This window comes from Hyla sarda, chromosome 3 (genome assembly GCF_029499605.1).
Source record: "Hyla sarda isolate aHylSar1 chromosome 3, aHylSar1.hap1, whole genome shotgun sequence".
NCBI classification, from domain to species: domain Eukaryota; kingdom Metazoa; phylum Chordata; class Amphibia; order Anura; family Hylidae; genus Hyla; species Hyla sarda.
In genome coordinates, this window is record NC_079191.1 from 234342575 (window position 1) to 234360403 (window position 17829).

Genomic DNA, 17829 nt, shown 5'->3' on the forward strand with positions numbered 1-17829 from the left:
CGCGCGCCGGGACAGAACAGACGGGGAGCGAGTCAGGTAGGGGAGCCGGGGTGCGCATCGCGAGCGGGCGCTACCCGCATCGCGAATCGCATCCCGGCTGGCAGCAGGATCGCAGCGCCCCGGGTCAGAGGACGTGACCGGAGCGCTGCAGCGGAGGGAGTGAAGCGAGCGCTCCGGGGAGGAGCGGGGACCCGGAGCGCTCGGCGTAACAGTATGTTTGAAATTGCCCTATTTTGACCACCTATAACATTCTAATTTTTCTGTATGTGGGGCGGTATGAGGGCTAATTTTTTGCGCCATGACCTGTAGTTTTTATTGGTACCACATTGGTTAGGTTTTACTTTGTATTACATTTTTATAAACATGTTTTGGAATAAAATGTGACAAAAAAGCAGCAATGTTGGACTTTTTTATGCCGTTCACCGTATGGGATAATTAACAATATATTTCAGACTTTAACTTATGTGGAGATACCAAATATGTGTATTCATTTTTGTTTTTTTTTACGCTTTTATGGGGGTAAAATGGGAAAAACTGACATTTTACCTTTTTATTGGGGGAGGGGATTTTTCTAATTTTTTTACTTTTTTACTTTACATTTTTTTACTTTTTATTTACACTTTAATAGTCCCCATAGGGGACTATTTATAGCAATCATTTGATTGCTAATACTGTTCAGTGCTGTGCATAGGGCTGTAGCTACACATAAAGATCACCAGGTGGTGGTGTTGACTGCAGTGTATTTTAACTAAGAAAAATTGTAATAAGTTTCTGAACCAAAAAATAAATCAGTAACTTGTGGATTGTTAAGAACTGTTGGCATAATTGTTTCTTATTACCTTTATTGGGCAGGATGGCTATGTTATTTTACCTTCCATGTCCCATGATATTCATGTACATGCAGTAGCATTACACTGATCTATGTAAGCCATGGACTGTTTGCTTAAAATGCATCCCAGAAAATGTTTAATAAAAAGTGACCAAAAAGCCAGAACTACACAAAAGGGTACCGTTAAATGCTAAAGCTCATGGTGCAAAAAAAAACATCTCCGTAAAACTTCAGAACATAGGTCAGAATATGGCAATGAATGGATTTTTTTTTTCCGATTTTTTTTCAACCATAAAACAAAACATAAATAGTCCAGGTTTGGTATAATTCGAATTGTACTGACCCACAGAATAAAGTTAACAAGTCAGTTTTATCATATAGTGAACAGGAAAAAATAATTGCCCAACAAAATTCCATATTTATTCCATTTTATAATAAAATAAAGAATGCCAATGAAAAGTACAACTTGTCCCACAAATAAACATTAATACAACTTTGTTAGTGGTAAAATGTAAAAGTTATGGGTCTTAGAAAGTTACTGTTCTATAATGTTACTTCTACTCCCTACATTAACCCCTTAAGGATCGGGGGGGTTTCCGTTTTTGCATTTTCGTTTTTTTGCTCCTTGCTTTTAAAAATGACAGCTTATCTTTATTCTGTAGGTCCATACGATTAAAATGATACCCTACTTATATAGGTTTGATTTTGTCGGACTTCTGGAAAAAATCCTAACTATGGGGCGGTATGAGGGCTAATTTTTTGCGCCGTGATCTGAAGTTTTTAACGGTACCATTTTTGCATTCATAGGACTTATTGATCGCTTTTTATTCATTTTTAAATGATATAAAAAGTGACCAAAAATGCACTATTTTGGACTTTGGAATTTTTTTGCGCGCACGCCATTGACCGAGCGGTTTAATTAATGATATATTTTTATAATTCGGACATTTCCGCACGCGGTGATACCATATTTGTTTATTTTTATTTTCATTTACACTGTGTTTTTTTTTTATTGGAAAAGGGGGGTGATTCAAACTTTTAATAGGGGAGGAGTTAAATGATCTTTATTCACTTTTTTTTTTGCAGTGTTATAGCTTCCATAGGGACCTATAACACTGCACACACTGATCTCCTATGCTGATCACTGGTTTCTCATAAGAAACCAGTGATCAACGATTCTGCCGCATGACTGCTCAGGCCTGGATCTCAGGCACTGAGCAGTCATTCGGCGATCAGACAGCGAGGAGGCAGGTAGGGCCCTCCCGCTGTCCTGTCAGCTGTTCTGGATGCCGCGATTAGCCGCAGCTATCCCGAACAGCCCGACTGAGCTAGCCGACCACTTTCACTTTTAGCCGCGCGGCTCAGCTCTGAGCGCGCGGCTAAAGGGTTAATAGCGCGCGGCGCCGCGATCGGCGCTGAGCGCTATTAGAGGCGAGTCCCGGCTTCACTATGACGCCGGGCCCGCCGTGATATGACGCGGGGTTACTGTGGAACCCCGCGTTATATCAGGAGAGCAGGACCAAGGGCGTACCTGTACGCCCTTGGTCCTTAAGGGGTTAAACTCACTGGAAGAAGACAAAAAAATACTAATTTTATCTTTTAATATACACAATGACCAAACATCTGTCCCAACTATTAATACTAACTGGGCTACTTGGAGTGTACTCGGGTATTTTTTGTGCTCCCATACAAATTATTGAAGCCAAAGCTCAGCATTGAACAGTGTACGCAGTTGAAAGATTACATGGTATAGCCCCTATGGGGACTATAAACATAAACTATTGCCGCGTGGGTAAATGTCCGAACTATTAAAATATAAGGTTAGTTAATCCGAACCGTCGATGGCTTACACTTTTTTTTGGTCACTTCATGTACCATAAAAATTTTTTTTATAAAATGCGATGCAAAAGTTCCATCAAAACAAAAATGGTACTGATAAAAACTACAGACCATGGTGCAAAATTAGCCCTTATATAGCCCCGTGTGCAGGAGAAATTAAAAAGTTATAGCGGTCAGAAGATGACAATTTTAAACATACTAATTTTGATGCATATGGTTATCATTTTTTAACATAGTAAAATGAAATAAAACCTACATAAATCGGGTATCTGTAATGTCCGTGTTTCTGTTTTTGCATTTTTCCATTTAGGCCCTGTTCAGAACTTGTTTTTTATGCATTATCTGTTTTCTGTGCTTTTCTTCCAGGAGTAGAAGAGTTAAAGGGGTATTCCAGGCAAAACCTTTTTTTATATATATCAACTGGCTCCGAAAGTTAAACAGATTTGTAAATTACTTCTATTAAAAAATCTTAATCCTTCCAATCCTTCTGAAGTTTTCTGTTTAACTGCTCAATGATGATGTCACGTCCCGGGAGCTGTGCATGATAGGAGAATATCCCCATAGGAACTGCACAGCTCCCGGGACGTGAGTCATCAGAGAGCAGTTAGACAGAAAACAACAACTCAACTTCAGAAGCTAATAACTATTGGAAGGATTAAGATTTTTTAATAGAAGTAATTTACAAATCTGTTTAACTTTCCGGAGCCAGTTGATATATATATGTATAATAAAAAGTTTTGGCCTGGAATACCCCTATAAGACTTTCACCCATGTGCTAGGCGGGTGTGGCTATATAACTCCAGCTCAGTCTGTATTCTAGTGCTGGTTATTTAGTTTTTTGTAACAAGACATCCCTGTGACTTCTTAATGGGACTCTGGAGAATTGAGTTTTAGTACAAGGTATCTCCGTGCTCCATGCTGGACTCTGTGAGATTGAGTTCTAGTATCAAGACATTCCTATGTTTTCTGGGGGATTGAGTTTTTATTCCTGTTTGTTCCTGGAGTCTATGCTGACTCATTCGTTTCCCAGTCTTGTGTTCTGGACCTAATCTGTTTGTTAGTTATCTGTATTCAGTGTGAACAGTGTTCTATATTTTAATCCTGTTTGGTTGATCTGATCTTTGTCCTTGTATCTGTTTGTGAATAGTGTCCTATGTTCCTGATCAGTTTTCCTATTTATATTCTGCCCTGTTAGTATTTGTATCCTGTCTGGTATGTCTGGTTGTCTAGTAGTTTTCCTTTTCTGTTTTTTGCCTGTGACCAACTATGTATATTATGTGTTTTTACGCCACTGCACTGTAGTGCAGGGAGGGACCAGCTGCAAGTTGTCGATCCATCTCTTAGGATGGATGGGCAAGTAGGCAGGGAGAGTGTTTTTAGGGTCAGTTTAGGGCTCACTCTTCCTGTCCCCGCAGTTGGTCATGACAGTATCCTTGTAATATGATGGATCTACAGAATAAAGATAAGGTGTAATTTTTACCGAAAAGTGCATGGTGTAGAAACGGAGGACCTCAAAACTTACAAAATGGCTTTTTTTTTTTTTATTTCACCAATTTTCATTTTTTTTTTGTTTCGCCGCATATTATGTTCTAAAATAATCTCTGTCATTACAAAGTACAATTGGTGATGCAAAAAGCAAGCCCTTATATTGGTCTAAAGGTGCAAAATTAAAAGCGTTGTGATTTTTTGAAAGGGAGGAGGAAAAAGCAAAAGTGCAAAAATGAAAATTGTCCGGGTCCTTAAAGGGGTACTCTGCCCCGAGACATCTTATCCCCTTTCCAAAGGATAGGGGATAAGATGTGTGATTGCGGGGGCCCCGCAGCTAGGAACCCCTGCAATCTCTCCTGCAGCATCTCTGTCATCTGGTGCACGGAGTGAAATTCGCTCTGTGCCTGATGACTAGCAATGCAGGGGCCGGAAGCTAATGACATTACGGCCCCGCCCCCTCAATGCTAGTCAAAGGGAGGGAGGGGGCGGGCTGGTGGGACCCCCACGATCAGACATTTTCTGGTGGGACCCCCACGATCAGTCCTTAAGAGGCATGAAATGAAAAGTCACTGGGGATGATGAATAAAAACTGTTTAATTCCTAGATACGGTAAGCTTAGATTGGATAGTCTAAACATGCACCAAATATGTCACGGTGGTTCCTGCTGTTTGAAAATCTGTCACATGTTTGTAATATTTAATGTGTGGTGAGGGCGTGATGAGGGCAGATGGAATTACCCTAGGAGCAGATGGCATTAACCCCTTGTGTTTAATGCCAGGGCGTGGTTTAACCTCTTCACCACCCAAAGGTATACCGCTGGATCCTGGGCTAGGCACGGGGCAAATAATGACTTTGATGCCAAGTTACGGAACAATGGCAGCTTTACTGAGTCAGACATATGTAACAGTCTACATAGTTTGGCTAGGCCCAAGGAAGTGATTAGTGACTTCAGAGACCACAGGGCTTGCTGGGACTTATGGTGGACCTGGACAATTTGAACTGGATAGCAAGGAAAAAATGACCTTCACCAAGGCGCTCAGAAGTCCAGAGAGATCTCACAGCCAAGTCATGGAAGTAGATTAAAGTTCAAGCTTTATTGGTTCACAACAACAATAACATGTTTCGGGGTTAGCATACCCCTTCTTCAGATTGACATATTGTCAATCTGAAGAAGGAGCATGCTAACCCCGAAACGCGTTATTGTTGTTGTGAACCAAAAAGCTTGAACTTTAATCTACTTCCATAACTTGGCTGTGAGATCTCTCTGGACTTCTGAGCGCCTGGGTGAAGGTAATTTTTTCCTTGCTATCCAGTTCATCTACAGGATTTCCATCTGGACCTGCGGGCCTGCACAGAATCCTCCTCCATTATCTCAGATTGAGGTTACATGCGTATTTAATATACGCTCCAGGTGAGCGGCCATCCATTAGACCCCCACACATCCCTACTTTCTGTGGGGTGCGACTTGCTTCCTAGGGTAATGCACTAGGCACCTCCTTGGGCCTTCTTTTTCTCTCCATTTACTGGACAATTTGATGCAGGGCCACACTGACTTGCGACAGATTGACATGGACTGACTTGACTGGGACTGATTAGACAGACTTCACCCCGTTTGTAGCTTACCAGGTTTTTACTTTCACCTTTGGGGTAGTAGACTTGTGGATTCATGGCTGCGTGGTAGACTTTTGGCTTCCTCAGGACACCAGACACTGTCTCAGGATTTGACCTTGCTGCGCTCAGTAGAGAAGAGCATAAGAGACCTAGCTAGCTCCACCCAGGGCTTATATAGTGGATACTCTGGAGGGGTCACATGGTCACTGATATCTTCCAGGCACTTAAGATCATACATAAGACACAGGTACAAGGAGAGGCCCAGGGGTCACGGAATGGAGTCTGCCTGACAGGGCAAAAAGGATACAGGGGTGCAACTCCTGTACTGGGCCACCACAAATGTAACCTTACTTTGCACTAAAATCATGTACTAAAATGTTGGTGCTTTTTTTGTCTCAAAGTTTTTATATTTAAGCCCCCCTTTTTTTTGCTCACAGTGTCATGTTTAACCCTTAACCATCTTCAGTGGAATCCACTTTTCCAGTAAGCCCCATCCTCAGGTGTAAAATTGTCTAAAAACTGTCTAAACCACTAAATGTGGTGCATTTCATTCAAGCCAGTTTACTTTGTAACTGTTATGTTTATATACTATGCTGTGTTAACAGTTTACCAGCAGTATGCAGCACAGATTTACTGTGCTCTGATTTCTTTACCTTTGTAAATATTATAACATTTGTAATTTAAATGCTGCCTGACCTTTCAATGAGAGATATACTTTGAAACCTGTGTATGTAGGTTTATGATAATCCAACTATTTTTGTTTCAGATCATTTAATACTACAGATGGGGATCAACAGTTGCGGTCATATTCACTGATTCTGACCTCCACAGAAGATCCTCAAACCTACATTTACAACCAGAAAGAAGACAATACCAATTTACAAGAAGATATGGTAACGTAAAATTAAAATAAAAAGTAAAGTTATCATGGTTTTGTTTTACTTAGTCAGCCATGACCCTGTAGTGGCGGGATGTGAGGTGCAGGGCAGATGTTGTTACCCAGGGGGCAGATGGCATTAACCCCTTCTATTTGTGATGCCAGGGCATGGTTTAGCCTATAACCACCCGAAGGTATACGGCTGGATCCTGGGCTAGGCACGGGGGCAATAAAGACTCTGACGCCAAGTTACCGACAACAGTAGCTTTACTGAGGGTAGACTGTTGATCAAATCTATACAGTTCAGCCAGGGCCCAAGGAGGTGACCAGTGACCTTTAAGGGGTAATCCACCATAAGGTAATTTTAGTACGTACCTGGCAGACAGTAATGGACATGCTTAGGAAGGATCTGCGTTTGTCTTGGGGCTAATTGGCTATGTCGTGAGATTACCATAACATTGTGGCTAGCTTTTTGTGAACTGGTATTTCCTGTTTGAATTTACATTTTTTGCCTACAAATCCCATAATTCCATTTTCCTCCGTCCCACTCATCAGCCACCGCATCCATTGAAACATAAATGAGCTGCATCCATTCAAAAGACCTGTGGTTTTCAATCAGGGTGCCTACAGCTGTTGCATTAGTTGCAGATTGATCTCTCTTCCACCAAGCGATCCCTCCACCCATTGAAGCAGACAGGCTCCCTGTCATCAGCTGACTAGTGAGGTCAAGTCTCGGCTGCATTGCAACCTGGGAAAAATCTGAGACAACAGTCATTTTGTATGCTGTTAAAAATAAATATTGGGGTGAAAATCACATAAGAATTGTGAGAAAACCGTCACACACTGGTACATACACTATATTATGAACTACACTAAATTTACAGCCCCTGTAGCATAGTCTAATAAAAAAAATCCTGGAATACCCCTTTAAGGGCTTGCTGGGACTTGTAGTAGGACTAGGCAATTTAGTACAGGCCACGTTGCTTGACAATTTGACAGAGACTGACTTGACTGATGATGGACAAAGCTGCAGGTTTAGCTTACTTGCACTTGACTGTGGCTGCAGGACTTGAGTTGAGGCCTCCAGTACTCTGGACACACACATTAGGCACAACTGCACTGGACCTCAGCAACAAGAGCTCTAAGCTCCAAGAGAGCGAGGCTAGCTCCACCCAGGGTTGACATGGGGGGGACTAGCAGGGAGCCCGTAGGTCACCCCTGGGATAACCTGGTCACTGGTACCTCCTGGGTAACAAGCATGTGGTATATCACATGGTTTAACTCTTAAAGTGATAACACATTTTATACAGTACAACATATTTACAATCGGGAAACTAAGTTACAGTTCTCAAAAACCAACTAATTACTAGGGATGGGAAAGTATCAGACAGACAGGAGAAAGGAGTCACTATTGGAGCCGTAACATAATTTTATTTATAAAATAGTAAAAGTCTTTGAAATCAAAATAGGGGTTGTGGTGGCCCAGTATGGGAGGTGTTACCCCGTACTTCTGCTGCCCTGTCAGGCAGCCTCCTTCAGTGTCCCCGGGGGCCCTTTTATTATTTTATAAATAAAATGATGTTACGGCTCCAATAGTGACTCCTTTCTCCTGTCTGTCTGATACTTTCCCATCCCTAGTAATTAGTTGGTTGTGTGAGAACTGTAACTTTCTAATCAAGTACAGGGTGTGGCAAAGCTAATTAAACACAGAAAGCTGAGCGAGAAGCTCTATGATTCACTTTGTTACGTATGTTTTGGATAGAATTTTATGTTTTTGTTATTTATTAATGTTTTTAGGAGTACTCCAGTACAGTATAACTTATCTCCTATGCAAAGGAAGGGGGATAAGTGTTACGCCAAGCGCTCCGGGTCCCCGCTCCTCCCCGGAGCGCTCGACACATCCTCGCTACTGCAGCACCCCGGTCAGATCCACTGACCGGGTGCGCTGCGATACCGCCTCCAGCCGGGATGCGATTCGCGATGCGGGTGGCGCCCGCTCGCGATGCGCACCCCGGCTCCCGTACCTGACTCGCTCTCCGTCGGTCCTGTCCCGGCGTGCGCGGCCTCGCTCCCTAGGGCGCGCGCGCGCCGGGTCTCTGCGATTTAAAGGGCCACTGCGCCACTGATTGGCGCAGTTGTTCTAATTAGTGTGTTCACCTGTGCGCTCCCTATGTATACCTCACTTCCCCTGCACTCCCTCGCCGGATCTTGTTGCCATTGTGCCAGTGAAAGCGTTTCCTAGTGTGTTCCTAGCCTGTGTTCCAGACCTCCTGCCGTTGCCCCTGACTACGATCCTTGCTGCCTGCCCCGACCTTCTGCTACGTCCGACCTTGCTCTTGTCTACTCCCTTGTACCGCGCCTATCTTCAGCAGTCAGAGAGGTTGAGCCGTTGCTAGTGGATACGACCTGGTTACTACCGCCGCTGCAAGACCATCCCGCTTTGCGGCGGGCTCTGGTGAATACCAGTAGTAACTTAGAACCGGTCCACTAGCACGGTCCACGCCAATCCCTCTCTGGCACAGAGGATCCACCTCCTGCCAGCTGAATCGTGACAGTAGATCCGGCCATGGATCCCGCTGAAGTTCCACTGCCAGTTGTCGCCGACCTCACCACGGTGGTCGCCCAGCAGTCGCAACAGATAGCGCAACAAGGCCATCAGCTGTCTCAACTGACCGTGATGCTACAGCAGCTACTACCACAGCTCCAGCAATCATCTCCTCCGCCAGCTCCTGCACCTCCTCCGCAGCGAGTGGCCGCTTCCGGCCTACGACTATCCTTGCCGGATAAATTTGATGGGGACTCTAAGTTTTGCCGTGGCTTTCTTTCGCAATGTTCCCTGCACTTGGAGATGATGTCGGACCAGTTTCCTACTGAAAGGTCTAAGGTGGCTTTCGTAGTCAGCCTTCTGTCTGGGAAAGCTCTGTCATGGGCCACACCGCTCTGGGACCGCAATGACCCCGTCACTGCCTCTGTACACTCCTTCTTCTCGGAAATTCGAAGTGTCTTTGAGGAACCTGCCCGAGCCTCTTCTGCTGAGACTGCCCTGCTGAACCTGGTCCAGGGTAATTCTTCCGTTGGCGAGTACGCCATCCAATTCCGTACTCTTGCTTCCGAATTATCCTGGAATAATGAGGCCCTCTGCGCGACCTTTAAAAAAGGCCTATCCAGCAACATTAAAGATGTTCTGGCCGCACGAGAAATTCCTGCTAACCTGCATGAACTCATTCATCTAGCCACTCGCATTGACATGCGTTTTTCCGAAAGGCGTCAGGAGCTCCGCCAGGATATGGACTTTGTTCGCACGAGGCGTTTTTTCTCCCCGGCTCCTCTCTCCTCTGGTCCTCTGCAATCCGTTCCTGTGCCTCCCGCCGTGGAGGCTATGCAAGTTGACCGGTCTCGCTTGACACCTCAAGAGAGGACACGACGCCGCATGGAGAATCTTTGCCTGTACTGTGCCGGTACCGAACACTTCCTGAAGGATTGTCCTATCCGTCCTCCCCGCCTGGAAAGACGTACGCTGACTCCGCACAAAGGTGAGACAGTCCTTGATGTTAACTCTGCTTCTCCACGCCTTACTGTGCCTGTGCGGATATCTGCCTCTACCTTCTCCTTCTCCACTAAGGCCTTCTTGGATTCCGGATCTGCAGGAAATTTTATTTTGGCCTCTCTCATCAACAGGTTCAACATCCCAGTGACCAGTCTCGCCAGACCCCTCTACATCAATTGTGTTAACAATGAAAGATTGGACTGTGCCGTGCGTTACCGCACGGAACCCCTCCTAATGTGCATCGGACCTCATCACGAAAAAATTGAGTTTTTGGTCCTCTCCAATTGCACTTCCGAAATTCTCCTTGGACTACCGTGGCTTCAACGCCATTCCCCAACCCTTGATTGGTCCACAGGAGAGATCAAGAGCTGGGGTACTTCTTGTTTCAAGGACTGTCTTAAACCGGTTTCCAGAACTCCCTGCCGTGACCCTGTGGGTCCTCCTGTAACCGGTCTCCCTAAGGCTTATATGGACTATGCAGACGTATTTTGCAAAAAACAAGCTGAGACTTTACCTCCTCACAGGCCTTATGACTGTCCTATTGACCTCCTCCCGGGCACTACTCCACCCCGGGGCAGAATTTATCCTCTGTCCGCCCCAGAGACTCTTGCTATGTCTGAATACATCCAGGAAAATTTAAAAAAGGGGTTTATCCGCAAATCCTCCTCTCCTGCCGGAGCTGGATTTTTCTTTGTGTCCAAAAAAGATGGCTCCCTACGTCCTTGCATTGATTACCGCGGACTTAATAAAATCACGGTAAAGAACCGCTACCCCCTACCTCTTATCTTAGAACTCTTTGATCGTCTTCAAGGTGCCCACATCTTTACCAAACTGGACTTAAGAGGTGCTTATAATCTCATCCGCATCAGGGAGGGGGACGAATGGAAAACTGCATTTAACACCAGAGATGGACACTTTGAGTATCTAGTCATGCCCTTTGGCCTGTGCAACGCCCCTGCCGTCTTCCAAGACTTTGTTAATGAAATTTTTCGTGATCTCTTATATTCCTGTGTTGTTGTGTATCTGGACGATATTCTGATTTTTTCTGCCAACTTAGAAGAACATCGCCAGCATGTCCGCATGGTTCTTCAGAGACTTCGAGACAATCAACTTTATGCCAAAATGGAGAAATGTCTGTTTGAATGTCAATCTCTTCCTTTCCTAGGATACTTGGTCTCTGGCCAGGGACTACAAATGGACCCAGATAAACTCTCTGCCGTCTTAGATTGGCCACGCCCCTCCGGACTCCGTGCTATTCAACGTTTTTTGGGGTTCGCCAATTATTACAGACAATTTATTCCACATTTTTCCACTATTGTGGCTCCTATCGTGGCTTTAACCAAGAAGAATGCCAATCCTAAGTCCTGGTCTCCTCAAGCGGAAGACGCATTTAAACGGCTCAAGTCTGCCTTTTCTTCTGCTCCCGTGCTCTCCAGACCTGACCCATCTAAACCCTTCCTATTGGAGGTTGATGCCTCCTCTGTGGGAGCTGGAGCGGTCCTTCTACAAAAAAATTCTTCCGGGCATGCTGTTACTTGTGGGTTTTTTTCTAGGACCTTCTCTCCGGCGGAGAGGAACTACTCCATCGGGGATCGAGAACTACTGGCCATTAAATTGGCACTTGAGGAATGGAGGCATCTGCTGGAGGGATCAAAATTTCCAGTTATCATTTACACTGACCACAAGAATCTATCCTATCTCCAGTCTGCCCAACGGCTGAATCCTCGCCAGGCCAGGTGGTCTTTGTTCTTTGCCCGTTTTAACTTTGAAATTAATTTTCACCCTGCCGACAAGAACATTAGGGCCGATGCTCTCTCTCGTTCCTCGGATGCTTCGGAAGTAGAGGTCTCTCCGCAACACATCATTCCTCCTGACTGTCTGATCTCCACTTCTCCAGCCTCCATCAGGCAAACTCCTCCAGGGAAGACCTTCGTTTCTCCACGCCAACGTCTCGGGATTCTCAAATGGGGTCACTCCTCCCACCTCGCTGGCCATGCGGGCATCAAAAAGTCTTTGCAACTCATCTCTCGCTTCTATTGGTGGCCGACTCTGGAGACGGATGTTGTTGATTTTGTGCGGGCCTGTACTGTCTGTGCCCGGGATAAGACTCCTCGCCAGAAGCCTGCTGGTCTCCTTCATCCTCTGCCTGTCCCCGAACAGCCTTGGTCTCTGATTGGTATGGACTTTATTACAGACTTACCCCCATCCCGTGGCAACACTGTTGTTTGGGTGGTCGTTGATCGATTTTCCAAGATGGCACATTTTATTCCTCTTCCTGGTCTTCCTTCAGCGCCTCAGTTGGCAAAACAATTTTTTGTACACATTTTTCGTCTTCACGGTTTGCCCACGCAGATCGTCTCGGATAGAGGCGTCCAATTCGTGTCAAAATTCTGGAGGGCTCTCTGTAAACAACTCAAGATTAAATTAAACTTCTCTTCTGCTTATCATCCTCAATCCAATGGGCAAGTAGAAAGAATTAACCAGGTCCTGGGTGACTATTTACGGCATTTTGTTTCCTCCCGCCAGGATGACTGGGCAGATCTTCTACCATGGGCCGAATTCTCGTACAACTTCAGAGTCTCTGAATCTTCTTCTAAATCCCCATTTTTCGTGGTGTACAGCCGTCACCCTCTTCCCCCCTCCCTACTCCCTTGCCCTCTGGTTTGCCCGCTGTGGATGAAGTGACTCGTGATCTTTCCACCATATGGAAAGAGACCCAAAATTCTCTTTTACAGGCTTCATCTCGCATGAAAAAGTTTGCCGATAAGAAAAGAAGAGCTCCCCCCATTTTTTCTCCCGGAGACAAGGTATGGCTCTCCGCTAAATATGTCCGCTTCCGTGTCCCCAGCTACAAACTGGGACCACGCTATCTTGGTCCTTTCAAAATCTTGTGCCAAATTAATCCTGTCTCTTACAAACTTCTTCTTCCTCCTTCTCTTCGTATTCCTAATGCCTTTCATGTCTCTCTTCTTAAACCACTCATCATCAACCGTTTCTCTCCCAAACTTGTTTCTCCCACTCCTGTTTCCGGTACCTCTGACATTTTCTCCGTAAAGGAGATACTGGCCTCCAAGACGGTCAGAGGAAAAAAAAATTTCTAGGTCGATTGGGAGGGCTGTGGTCCTGAAGAGAGATCCTGGGAACCTGAGGACAACATCCTAGACAAAAGTCTGGTCCTCAGGTTCTCAGGCTCCAAGAAGAGGGGGAGACCCAAGGGGGGGTACTGTTACGCCGAGCGCTCCGGGTCCCCGCTCCTCCCCGGAGCGCTCGACACATCCTCGCTACTGCAGCGCCCCGGTCAGATCCACTGGATGCTCGCGATGCGCACCCCGGCTCCCGTACCTGACTCGCTCTCCGTCGGTCCTGTCCCGGCGCGCGCGGCCTCGCTCCCTAGGGCGCGCGCGCGCCGGGTCTCTGCGATTTAAAGGGCCACTGCGCCACTGATTGGCGCAGTTGTTCTAATTAGTGTGTTCACCTGTGCACTCCCTATGTATACCTCACTTCCCCTGCACTCCCTCGCCGGATCTTGTTGCCATTGTGCCAGTGAAAGCGTTTCCTAGTGTGTTCCTAGCCTGTGTTCCAGACCTCCTGCCGTTGCCCCTGACTACGATCCTTGCTGCCTGCCCCGACCTTCTGCTACGTCCGACCTTGCTCTTGTCTACTCCCTTGTACCGCGCCTATCTTCAGCAGTCAGAGAGGTTGAGCCGTTGCTAGTGGATACGACCTGGTTACTACCGCCGCTGCAAGACCATCCCGCTTTGCGGCGGGCTCTGGTGAATACCAGTAGTAACTTAGAACCGGTCCACTAGCACGGTCCACGCCAATCCCTCTCTGGCACAGAGGATCCACCTCCTGCCAGCCGAATCGTGACAATAAGTTTTATAAGTTTAAAAACACGGGGGTCCGCTTGGCGTAATCCTCACCCCTGGGGACTGCCGGGGTGTCGTGCAGGAGATCACAGGGGGGGGGGGGGTGCCCTCTCCTGCATGACACCCAGGCAGTCCCCAGGGAGGGGGCATTACAACCCCAGCGCGAATTGCTAGCCGACACGGATATACACTGTTTGGGTATCTCCGGCCCTCCCATTAAGATACTTTGTGCAGGGGTAGACACGCTCCCTTCCTGGGGACTGTCAGGGTGCAATGAAGGAGATTGTGAGGGGTCCCAGCGGTCGGTTTTACTGCACTGGATGCCCTCACACAGCTCTGTAGACAGGAAAGCAAGGATGTTTTGGGGATCAGAGTAGAGCAATTCAAAGCTTTTTTTTCTATACTAGTTAAACATAACAAAATCTGTAGAAATTTGGTTTCCCTGCAATGCTACGTTTTTTGTTCTTAAATTTTTGTCCTTTAATTCATCACCATTTTCCCATTTCATCCCACAAATTTTTTTTTTATTGTTTTGCAACAAAAGATGTACCGTAATTAAACTAAAGAATAACATTAAAGGCCTTCTGCGGCCAAAAACAAATTATACCCTATGCACAGGGGGGATAAGTGTTTGATCACAGGGGTCCAACTACTGGGACCCCCCACGATCTACTGCACGGGGCCACGGGCGTGCCGGCCACAGCATGACGTCGCGGCCAACACGCCTCCTCCATGTAGCTTTATGGGAGAGGTGGGGAGGCCTCCCTGCCTCTCCCATAGAACTGTATGGGGAGGGGGCGTAACCGTCTACCTCTCTAGGTCGACGCTACGCACATTAGCGCTCTCACTGAGCGCTAATGCGGGGGCCCCATACAGGAGATCGGGGGGGGTCCCAGCAGTCGGACCCCTCGCGATCAAACATTTATGTCCTATCCTGTGGATTGGGGATAAGTTGTAAACGCTGCAGATGTCCTTTAAAATGTAAAATTGGTTGGTTATTCAGCTCTCCTACCCTCTGCAGTATCTCAGTTAATGGGTAGCTGTAGAGTTGCAGCTGTAGCAAAATCAGTAAAGAATAGAAAATCCACCACATAGGAATTCCTGCTCTTTCGTGGTTTATTATAAACGCATAAAAACAAGATCCAACCTCAGTATAACACAGAAATTATCAGATGTAATGCATCATATAACAAACATAACACTTTGCAGACTGAAGTCCTTTTGAAAATAGATTACATAGTTGGCACCTGATAGTTGGCACTTGTGTATTTACCGGAAAGCATGTGTGGTAACTATGACGTACAAAAGAGAAGATATAAAAAATGTACAACTTGACAACTTGAAAAATTATCTTTCATACCAATTTATTGCCAGAAAAATTGAAAAGTATGGCTCTTAGAAAATAGATCAATATCCTTCTCCGCAGGATAAACGGTAATGATTTGTTCATTTGCATTGAGGTCTGCTATTGGTACCCAAATTAAAACCTATATATGCCATAACTGTTATGTCTGTATTATGGTTTCATACAGTGTCATTTTCTCTATTAGTACCAAGATATGCTTAGATTGTACTTGCATAACAATACTTCTTTTAATGTACATGCACCTGCAAAAAAAAGTGTTAAACTTTTCACTAAAAATATGTTAATAAAAGAAAATGGATTAAAAAAAAACTTTCACTGAAAAATTATACAGGTAACAGGATATAGGGAATTGTTGCATTTGCAAAAAAAAGGAAAAATACTTCTGCTTTGGGAATTGATATGGGGAAAATATGTGGCCCAAGAGCAAGGATCAAACATGATTGATAAAAGCTTCAAACATCATCCCCTAGTTCAGAGAAACCAGTTATACATGTGTTCCCAAAGATTTGTGGCTGAGGAGACTAAATCGTTTTTAGGCAGCAGTAGATAGACCTGTGCAGGGGTGGACTGACACCTCATGGGGCCCCTGATCATAAAGGGATAGGATCACAGGGCCCCCGTGTGGCCTTTATAGATGCCCCACTCACAATATCATTTATTTCTCCTCCTGTACAGTTTGCTGAGGGTGATATTACTCTGGTTGCTTCCATCACACTCCTGTCACTCTTAGGCAGCCTGTGCATGCTGAGATCTCACAGTAATAGGAATGTGGTGACTGCCACCATGCTCCTATTGGAACTGAATCTGGTATCTGATGTCCAGAAGGGAGTCGCAGTGCTGGCGCTGCCTGCATCACTGGCGTACACTTATGGGGAAGGTGGAGTCAGCACACCTAGGCGTCAGGCACTAGAGAGGCAGGCTTCCTCTAGTGCCGAAAGCTTGGCTGCACTGACTCCTCCCCTTGTAAGTGAAGGCAGCACAGCAGTGAGTACATGCTGTTAGTGTACATTGGTGCGGTACCCCTGTACAGTAAAGTACTGCTTACACTTACAGCTTGTACCGCCCTGGCCCTTGCCTGAGAGTGATAGGAGTGTGATTATGGCTGGAGGGAACAGGAGAATAAGACACGATGTAGCAGCAGAATAGTGGCTGCAGCTCTGGAGGTGACTAGAGTATAAGAATTGATTCAGGAGCAGAATAGTGGCTGCAGCTCTGGAGGTGACTAGAGTATGAGAATTGATTCAGAAGCAGAATAGTGAGTGCAGCTCTGGAGGTGACAGAGGATAAGACATGATGTAACAACAGATTAGTGACTTCGGCTCTGGAAGGTGAAAGGAGGATAGGACATGATGTAACAGCAGAATAGTAACTGTAGCCCTGGAGGTGACAGAAGGATAAGATATGATGTAACAGCAGAATATTGGCTGAAGCTCTGAAGGTGACTGTAGGATAAGGCTAAGCTCACATTGTCGTTGAGCCCTATCCCGTTCTGAGTCATTTATTTTATTTTTTTTGCACCGAACTGACCCCAAAACCGGTCAGAGCACAACTGACACAACTTGGTCCCGACTGATCCTATTGACTTGAATGGAGTCCATCGGGGTATTTTCCTAAAATTTAGCAGAGAAAAGTTAAGGCATGCACTCCGCTAAACTCATGTTGTTCTAATGGACTGGCTAACAGAGCTCCATATACCGTAGCATGACGGCAATGTGCACAAGCCCTAAGGCATGATGTAGCGCAGGAACTGTGAGTCCTTAAGCACTCTACTAACAGAATTAGATGTATATGCCCCCCTGCCTCTGTTCTATTTGCTCCCAGGCCTCATGTCCCCCCCCCCCCCCCCCCCTCCTTGCTACCCTCCTGCACTGGCTGTTAGAAGATGAAAAATCATGCAAGCTGGAGTTCTGTATATGATCTTGTATATTGTATACCCTGTATATTCTGATCTATAGAGCCAGCAACTTCTGCAATAGGTGGCCCCCCTCAGGCCCGGACCCTCGGGCAGTGCACCGAATACCTGACCTGTAAGTCTACCCCTGGTGCTGTGTATAGTATGGAAGGAGGGTTAGAATTGTGTTGGAGCTATAAAACAGAAAATCTCGGAACACAAATTTTTAAGCTGGCCACGATGGAGATTAAGACTCCCCTGTGAACAACACTTTAGATCATCAGCTAAACAGACTGTATTTTGTAGACAATTCTCATGTGAAATAGGATCAGGCAGGTTTTCCTGCATAAAGAAATAGATAGGAGTGTGGTCTAACCACAAAATCAAACCCAACCTTGCCTCCACAATTAGATCTACAAGGAAATGAGTAATGAGAAAATAGTCTATGTGACTATTTGCATGAGCTGGAGTAACTGTAATCGCTGGAAGTAGGGTAAATGATACTCTAGACA

General features: G+C 45.7%; 1 protein-coding gene across 2 annotated transcripts in view; it reads left to right on the top strand.

Annotated features, from left to right (window-relative positions):
* The window catches only part of CRYBG1 (crystallin beta-gamma domain containing 1), a 321531-nt gene that overhangs the window by 122473 nt on the left and 181229 nt on the right, over positions 1-17829 (top strand). For both annotated transcript variants that reach the window (XM_056566226.1, XM_056566227.1), the window contains exon 2: positions 6534-6660. In XM_056566226.1, coding sequence (XP_056422201.1) covers positions 6534-6660 — 127 coding nt within the window. The remainder of the gene's footprint in view (positions 1-6533; positions 6661-17829) is intronic.